Consider the following 9,150-nt stretch of genomic DNA (forward strand, 5'->3'; position numbering starts at 1 on the left):
AAAAAGTACTGAAACATTTAACAGTTGGACATGTGGACTCAAGGCGGTCCGGTGGTCCAGTGGTTAGCGCGTCGACTTCACATTGCAGAAGTCGTGGGTTCGATCGCGGCTCTGGCCTTCATTTGTGGAGTTTGCATGTTCTCCCCAGGCCTGCGTGGGTTTTCTCCGGGTACTCCGGTTTCCTCCCACATTCCAAAAAAATGTGGGTAGGTTAATTGTACACTCAAAATTGTCCCTAGGTGTGAGTGTGAGCGCGGATGGTTGTTCGTCTCTGAGTGCCCTGTGATTGGCTGGCACCCGGTTCAGGCTGTCCCCCCGCCTAGGGCTGGGATACGCTCCAGCACCCCCGCGACCCTTGTGAGGATAAAGCGGATTGGAAAATGGATGGATGGACATGTGGATTCAAAAGCTGAGACAAGGTCACATAAAGGTTTGGCTCCCGCTGAAATTTCATATATACAGTATATATATGTCATCCAACATTCCATGGAAAGAAAGCTATTTGTATATTTTTTGTTCAAATGCAGCTTTGAACAAAGTGTATAAGTTTAACAATTATTAATTTACTATTTCTGGCTTGTATGATAAATACAAATGTGGGTTTTTTTCCCACATGTTGACTATATGTCACAAAAATGAAGTTTATTTTAAAACTGATTTACATTTTAGTCCCCTTTATTTTGTCAATATATTCCTGTTCAAATTTAATTATATCAACTTTCCTTGATATTATTGGTTATGTATGAAATATTGGGCGAGTCCGGGGTAGTCTAAAAAGTTGATGGGTTTTTGTACCGTGTTAGTTTTAACCTTTAGTATGTTTTCAAAAACAAAATCCCTGGTTAAGGTCAATACGGGGGAGGGGGGGGGTGTCATCATCAGCACTCAAAGGGAGGCCGACGCCATAAATCATAAATGTATGATATCCCAGTAAATAAACTCCGCACTACCGTGCAGTGATAGGTGACGTCAACACAGCGAAGGAGGGAGCGGTGAGGATTAGGGTGGGGGGTGAGGAGGGGTGCATGCCCGCTATAAATACCGGCGTCGCGCTTCAGTTATTTCTTGTGGAAGTTCCAACGATGGCAGCTCCAAAGAAAGTGTGCGTGGTGGGCTCCGGAAACTGGTAACTTAGTCAATAATTTCTATCACGAAGTTTGCTTCTGTGCTATTGGAGGTTTTGTGGAAAGCTAAAGTTGTGAAAATCATAAGGATTTCCCCGCCCCCCCCCCCCCCCCCCCCCCCCCACGCAATAGTTAATGCATGCTTGTTTGGTTTACATGAGTAGGGATGTTTTGTGTCTGGCTAATTAGAAATAAAAAGAAATTAACCTTGTCCGATGGGGTATTTTTGTGATGTAGAGCTTCTTTGGGCCTTTTGACATTTGAAGTGCAGCGGTGTGCTCGCGGCCGTATGTCTTAAATTACAAAGGCATTTTTTGACAAGCAGCATGTTGTAATACCCTTTTGTCACCTGGCAAGCTTGGTGATGTGGGTGGGGTGGGAGGAGGCTTTAAAAAACAAAGTTGTGAATTTAGAAATATAGTACTTTACTTAAATATAGTGCCTGTACTTTACTTAATCATGCTCATAGAGCAGGTTTTATTCAAATGAGTTTAACATACTAGAGCTATGGAGGTAAAAAATACCTACGCATATAGATTTTTGGTATTTCTTATTTGAAGCTAGATTTATTCATAAACACCAATAGTCTTCGTACTTTAGAATGGCAGGTTGGGATTTTTAATGGGGGAAAAAATATGTGAAATGCTCTTAGCCCAAAAAAAAAAAAAAAACAACACCTGGTGAGAGAAGCAAGGTCTTGGCAGACCAACAAGACCAGCATATTTCGAGATGTTTTGTCTTTGCTTAGATTTGAGTTTTTGCAGCACAACACAAGCGCGGGGCTCTCAAATTGGTGCATTTGAGTTTTTGTTTTGGATTTTTTTTAACTGGTAGGATAAGTGTGACAAAGCACAGGTCTTCAATAACACTGGAAATATGTCTGCACCTTTCTTGTGTAAACATACATGCCGCCACCATAACAACAAAGGCCCCACCCAAAACACGAACCGACCTTTCCACTCACGTTTTGACATGCCAACACTGGATGAGTTTGTAATGCAGTACTGTATCGAATTTATAGGAGATCTATTATTTTCACACATTAAAACTCAAAATTGAAACTCCTAGTAAAAGACATAACATTCACTTTGTTTCAAATCATTCACTTTTGTGGAGGTCATTCTGTCTCGTGCACAACCAGAGTTGAACTTGCATTACCATGACGACGGTGGGCACAACTAGGGCATTGCGACAATGCAAGCAGGTACTTTAGTGTCACCAATATACTTTATATATAATATATACAAATTTTCTTTATGTTTAGCAACTTTTCCAACCTCTATATAGGCTTTCCCCCCTACACCCTGCCCCCCCCCCAAAAAAAAAAAAATCGACACGCAAAGTAGCAACGTGTCCAGTGACTTTTTGTGGTGTTTTTGCAGAATTCAGGAGATTGTGAGATCAGAATTGTGTGTCTGCAGGGGCTCGGCCATAGCCAAGATCGTGGGCGCCAACGCGGCCGCCAACGCCAAGTTTGACAGCGTGGTCAACATGTGGGTGTTTGAGGAAATGGTGGATGGACGCAAGCTCACTGAAATAATCAACACAGACCACGAGAATGTCAAGTACCTGCGCGGACACAAGCTTCCCCCCAATGTGGTAAACATACCTTCACAAACACTACTTCATAAAGAAAAGAGGAAATCATTATTGTCACTGAAAACTTGCCTTCTTTCAGATGTTTTGCTCTCTCCGAATGGCCGTGGCTGATAAGAAAGTAGTCATTGATGTCAAGGAAATACATTGAAGTGATAGATGTTAAATGAGAGACAAGCTTTGCATGGAAGGGAGGAGCTTAGTTAAACCTCGGTTATGAGGTCAAATTTCGAAGAATCAAATCATCTGCAATTTTTTTAAGGTGTGTTGTTCCAAGAAGGATTCAAAATTATATTCAAGTGTTTTGGGATTGGATATATAAAAAGGCGTCTCCCAGACAAAGCTCGGCCGAGACTAAGAATTGGAAGAGTCAACGATCTCAACAATCATCTGCAATGGCAGAGTTCGAGGCCAACAGATTGAAAGATAATTGTAAACGGCTTCAGGGCGCGGCACATTCTGACCTGGAGAAGGCAATTTTCATTTGCTGAGTGAATGTTTTCTTAATACTAAATAGACATATTTGTAATTGTTCATTGTTTATTAAAAATGATTTGAACAAACTACCGTTATAATGTACAGATTCGTCATAACCCTCGAGGTAAATTGTAAGGAGGTTCGCACGCGCGCGCGCACACACACACACACACACACACACACACCAGTATATGATGGTAGAACCACAGGATGGGTTCACATGTTGTCATTGTGGGCAGGTGGCCGTTCCGGACCTATTGGAATCGGTAAAGGGAGCCGACATCCTGATGTTTGTGGTCCCGCACCAGTTCATCATCCGTGTGTGTGACACTATCAAGGGCCACATCAAGAAGGACACTCACGGTGTGTCGCTCATTAAGGTACCTGTTTGCAACCCGTCTTCTACAATGATGTCTTGCTGACTGTGCATGCATCTAGGGTGTGGATGCTGGACCGGAGGGTCTTAAACTGATCTCCGAGGTAATCCGAGGGAAGCTGGGCATCAGCATGTCAGTCCTGATGGGAGCAAACATCGCCAGTGAGGTGGCGGAGGACAAGTTTTGTGAGACGACCATAGGTACGGCATCAAACTTTGATTCCTGATTCCAGTGTTGCGAAGTACAAATTCTTTTTCACTGGACTTAAGTACGTTTTTCAGGTATTTGGACTGATGTATTTATTTTTCCTGATGTTTTACTTTATACTCCCTACATTTGAAGAGAGTTTTTACGATCTACTCAATACTTTGTTGAAAATGACAACACAGTCTGAATTAGAATTCCTAGCTGGTAATTTTATTTTTATTTTTTTCAGATTTCTAACAAAACATTTTTTACCGGGGGAAAAAAAAGTTCCGTGCTGAAAATTCAACATCTAAAATTGCGTTGAAAACCGAGATGACACACATATCTGCGTTAGAAATTGTTTTTACTCAATAATATTTATTCCACTTAGGTAAAGAATGCGAGTACTTTTGCTACCTCGACTTAATTCCTTATATTTCAGGTTGAATTTAAGCATTTCTTTGGGGCACGTAGGGTGCAAGGACATAATGCACGGGCCCATCTTGAAAGAGCTGATGCAGACTGACAACTTCCGTGTAACCGTGGTCCAGGAGTCCGACGTTGTGGAGATCTGCGGGGCGCTCAAGGTTTGTCCAAACAGTTACTGATCCTCTTGAGTTTGAAGAAGTTGGAGCATCGAACTGATGCAGCTAAATGATGATAACAAAAACAAACAGGCTTTTATGATCATGAAAATGCTAAAAGAACCACAACATATCATATGACACTCATTGGCCACACATTGCCCACTCTGGTGCAGCTCCTCTTTGAACCAAGACCATGAATTGGATGAGCTTAGTCTGCGTTGACAGCATCAACTCACGTTTTTGCAGAACATTGTGGCGGTGGGAGCGGGCTTCTGTGACGGTCTGGGTTTCGGTGACAACACCAAGGCGGCCGTGATCCGTCTGGGCCTGATGGAGATGATCGCCTTCGCCAAGGTCTTCTGCTCCGACGGACCCGTCTCGGCCAGCACCTTCTTGGAAAGCTGTGGTGTTGCAGACCTCATCACCACCTGCTACGGTGGCCGCAACCGCAAGATCGGAGAAGAGTTTGCCAAAACCGGAAAAGTACAGATAGCAGTTTGTTTCCCCCTGCATTTAGGTCTATCGTTGGTCCGATTGTGAATAATCCTTGTGTTCAGACCATTGAGCAGTTGGAGAAGGAGCTGCTGAATGGTCAGAAGCTTCAAGGTCCGGCCACTGCAACTGAGGTCCACCACATCTTGAAACAGAAAAACATGGTAGAGAAGTGAGTCCCTTTATCTTTCTGGCTTTTAAATTGAATCTTCGGCAAAGGATGCTATTCGGTAGTGTAGTGGTTCTGGTGTCGGATCTCTCAAATGCTCCATTCACCTATGACTGACAGATGATCAATCGATGGTGTCTTCCCCTGCTAGTGCAGCTCTGATACACTCCAACCTCGACAGTGACTCTGAACATGATACTTGGAATCAAAAGTGGTCTGGTGGATCTGTTTGTCCGTGTCAGAACTCTGATAAACAGGCCATATGTAAGACCAGAGTGTACCTAGCCTTTTGCACTGTTGTAGGTAGACTTCAGACCTTGCCGTGGAAAGATGGTGAGAATTCGCTCTGCATGTGCCAGCTTCCTACAGTACAGTACAACAAACATTCATTCGGTTCACTTAAAACTCAACGACTCCAGTGCTTTTAGCAGGTCTCGACAGGATACATGGAATACATAGTGAAAGGGCAGATCTGGCCCTTTGTGTTGGTCCTGTGATTGACAGGCCAATTTTCCATGGTGTACCTAGCCTCTGACCTTATGTCAGCTCCAGCGCCCCAGATGGATGGCAAGGATTCTTTTTGCTTCTCCACTGTCAGTCTTATAACTGACAGACCAAGGAGTACCCCGCCTCTGACCCTGTAGCACAGGGGTAGGGAACTCCAGTTCCTCGAGAGCCATATCCCGCCTGTTTTAGATCCCTCCCTACTCCAACACACCTGATTCAAATCAGCAGCTCATCAGCAAACTCTCTAGAGCATGGGTGTCCAAAGTCGGTCCTCAAGGGCCGCTGTCCTGCCTGTTTTCCAGCTCTCCCAAGAGCAACACACCTGATTCAAATAATCAGGAACGTTCTAATGCTGCTTCAGAGCTGGTTGATGAGCTGATCATCTGAATCAGGTGCGTTGCAATAGTGAGACTTGAAACACATGCAGGACAGCGGCCCTCCAGGACCTGAGTTTGACACCCCTGCTCTAGAGGCCTGAAATGATCATGAACAATTGCATCAGATGTGTTTGGAGTAGGGAGGGATCCAAAACAGGCGGGATATGGCTCTCAAGGAACCGGAGTTCCCTACCCCTGCTATAGCAACCGGGATAAACGTCATCCCCTGTGGTGGATGGACGGCAAGGATTCTCTCACCGTCCTCTAGCCTCCACCCTAACAAACTCCACCCCGTGCGGTATTCTTGCCTCGTTGCTTTGTTTTTGCTGTTGGGCCTATTTTCTGTCAAAGATATGGTCTTTCTTCTGAAGAGTACACATAGGACACTAATACCAAATTCTAACTTGGTGAAAATAGCATAATCAACAAGCACAATCACAGGTGTTGTCGTTGTGGTGGGTTCAGCGGGCAACCCGTGGATACTTTGGGTTTTGACTTGGTAGCTTGAAGGCTTGTCACTGGCATAGTGCCATAGACACATGTAGGTATAGGAAAGGCTTTTGATATATTACCTTGTTGTATTACTACCTCAACCCTGTGAGTACATTTGAATCTGAAACTGCTTTTTGGTCTTTTAAAAAAAACTGTGATTAGGAAAGAATGTGTTACAACTAACTAAAGTAAGTACAGATACTAAGTGCAAAGTGGCTAAATGTATGAGCAAATGTGAGTGGGCAAGACTTTTGACTTTCATCACTCAAGTAAGGACTGACTTGTTGTTGACTCTAATTGCCCCACGGGGATAAAGTTTTCTGAATCTGAATCAATTCAGATTCAGAATCGGAATTGTTTGAAATTTAGCGGGAAGTCCACGTGACTTGCTTAATTTTTGCCACCGTAACTTGGGACTTGCTTGACAATTTCAAAGTGAAGACTTGAGACTTCCATTTGACTGGCACATATATTTCACAAAATGTTCAAGATATTGGGCTTTCGGGTGAAGTTTCAACGATGAACCTAAAAAGGCAACCTTTCCTGGTTAGCTCAGTTTCACCTTCTGTCAACTTTTGAATGCACAAGTCCGATTGTTGAGTGTTTCAGTACTTTCTTAATAGTTCTTGTTTATTCCTTGACAGTTGCACCATTTTTCAGTTTTTGTATCTGTGCAGTGCTCAATTACTGAGTTTGCGGTGAAAAATCAGCAACTCTAATGTTTCATGATGGTCCACTTGAGACGCGGTTAGGTGCGTGTCTCTGTGTGTACGTGGCGGGTCTGAGGTTCGTCTAACAATTTCAGACAAAAGTCCAAACTCTTTGTGAGTAGTTGATCATGTGACTTACTCCCTCTTCTGCCGTTTATACAAAATAAAAGCGCAGAAAAAGCTGTTTTATATCCATCCAACCATTTTCCGAACCGCTTGATCCTCACTAGGGTCGCGGGGGGTGCTGGAGCCTATCCCAGCCGTCTCCGGGCAGTAGGCGGGGGACACCCCGAATCAGTTGCCAGCCAATCGCAGGGCACACAGAGACGAACAACCATCCACGCCCACACTCACACCTAGGGACAATTTAGAGCGTCCAATCAGCCTGCCATGCATGTTTTTGGAATGTGGGAGGAAACCGGAGCACCCGGAGAAAACCCACGCAGGCCCGGGGAGAACATGCAAACTCCACACAGGGAGGCCGGAGCTGGAATCGAACCCGGTACCTCTGCACTGTGAAGCCGACGCGCTAACCACTGGACTACCGGGCCGCCCAGCTGTTTTATAGAACGTATAAAATGGGATGGTTATGGGACCAAGGGTGCTTCATTCTCATGGCTGTCACTGTTCACTTTGCGCAGGTTCCCTCTTTTCACTGCCGTCCACCACATCTGCTTTGATGGCCATCCGGTTGCAGAGTTCATCAGCTGTTTGCAGAACCACCCCGAGCACATGTGAAGGACGATCCGTCCTGCTGTCGGCTGGCCGGATGGTCCATTTAAGACTTTGATTGTGGAGGTGCCACTGTACAGTATTTTGGGCAGAGTGCTAATGGCGAGCTAGGTGACCGTTTTGGAGTCTCTTGCCAAGCTCCCCTTCTTTCTGAGCGTCTATGTGTAACTGCTCTTATCACATTACGTAACGCTGTGGCCTTTCACTGAGTAGAAAAGGCGGCACGTCGTTGCATAAATCGTCGAAAGAATGATCACCAGCGCACAAAAGCAAAGCACAGTTGCACAAAACGGAAGTATAATACAAGGTGTTTCTGTACTTTTCTTTGGGATAACAAAGAGTGCCTTAGTCTTTTCTTTGTCCTTGATTTCATTAGTTATTGGGGAATAAACCACGTGAACTCTGGAGTCCCTTTTAATGTCCTTTAATTTGTGTGTTATCACTGAGTCTCCACTCGCTTGCAACCTTGATGTAACCGGAACTGGGATCAGTCGAGGCTTTGCCACTCTATAAGCGGTTCACCCTTACCATTTCATAGACAAGCTGCACGGTGATGGTAGTGTTTAGTGCGTCTCCCTCACATCTCTGAAGTTAAATCCTTTGTACAGTTTGGATGTTTCACACGTGTTTGCATGACTTCCGTTTACGTTCCAAAAATGTGCATGTTAGGTTCATTGAAGACTTTAAATCACCAATGTGGTGCCCGCGATACCCCAAGGACCACGTGCGTAGCCCATGGGCCTGTTCTAAAAATAGCTCACCAGTGATGGGAGATTATTTTCAGGGAATGTTGTTGAAGTATCTTTTGAAAATGTAATCCCTGGCAAAGAGTCATAAAAATGTGTTGCATCTGGTATTTATCTGTTTCTGAATTATTGAGAAATCATTCATATGATGGGTGTGTTCATGTAAATGAATATCATTATCATCACAAATAAATTTTATTTGAGCAAATTTGTTATTTCAGGAGTCGGTATGAAACTGATAGCCATTCGCATTAATCAGTACCCAAGGCCCATGTGCCTTGCTATTGGATGGTGACCAGTCACGGGTGTATCCCACCTATCGCCCAAAGTCAGCCATGACGAGCATATTAGATTCTTTTTAGACTCTAACTTGTCCATTGATGTAAGTGTGAATAGTTGTTTGTCTGCATGTTCTTGTAATTTGTCGATGACCAGTCCAGGGTGTAACTCCACTAACTCTGTTCTCATCCAAATCCAGATTGCTTGTACCTCAGACATTTTACGCTTGGTTGTTTCGAGGATTCTCAGTTGTTCATTGGTTTAAAAGTGAATGTGAAGACTTTGTCTTTGAGCTTTGC

The 9,150-nt window shown here is 44.1% G+C and overlaps 1 protein-coding gene across 1 annotated transcript; it reads left to right on the forward strand.

Moving 5' to 3' along the window:
- Positions 1-1,027: 1,027 nt before the first annotated feature.
- Positions 1,028-8,233, forward strand: LOC147200915 (glycerol-3-phosphate dehydrogenase [NAD(+)], cytoplasmic-like). The gene is made up of 8 exons (XM_086118637.1): positions 1,028-1,126; positions 2,546-2,723; positions 3,437-3,577; positions 3,636-3,774; positions 4,235-4,347; positions 4,594-4,830; positions 4,905-5,011; positions 7,736-8,233. Exons 1-8 carry the CDS (start codon positions 1,083-1,085, stop codon positions 7,830-7,832), a joined length of 1,056 nt encoding a protein of 351 aa, XP_085974763.1. The 5' UTR covers positions 1,028-1,082; the 3' UTR covers positions 7,833-8,233.
- Positions 8,234-9,150: the final 917 nt, after the last annotated feature.

This window comes from Hippocampus guttulatus, chromosome 8, assembly GCF_054856545.1.
Source record: "Hippocampus guttulatus isolate MCC_2025c chromosome 8, RoL_Hgut_1.0, whole genome shotgun sequence".
Lineage (NCBI taxonomy): Eukaryota > Metazoa > Chordata > Actinopteri > Syngnathiformes > Syngnathidae > Hippocampus > Hippocampus guttulatus.

Bases quoted from the DNA above. Each gene is read 5' to 3' on its own strand.
- LOC147200915 (XM_086118637.1), top strand. From the start codon at position 1,083: ATGGCAGCTCCAAAGAAAGTGTGCGTGGTGGGCTCCGGAAACTG. The intron at 3,775-4,234 runs GTACGGCATCAA...TGGGGCACGTAG, and splicing joins GTTTTGTGAGACGACCATAG to GGTGCAAGGACATAATGCAC. The intron at 4,348-4,593 runs GTTTGTCCAAAC...ACGTTTTTGCAG, and splicing joins AGATCTGCGGGGCGCTCAAG to AACATTGTGGCGGTGGGAGC.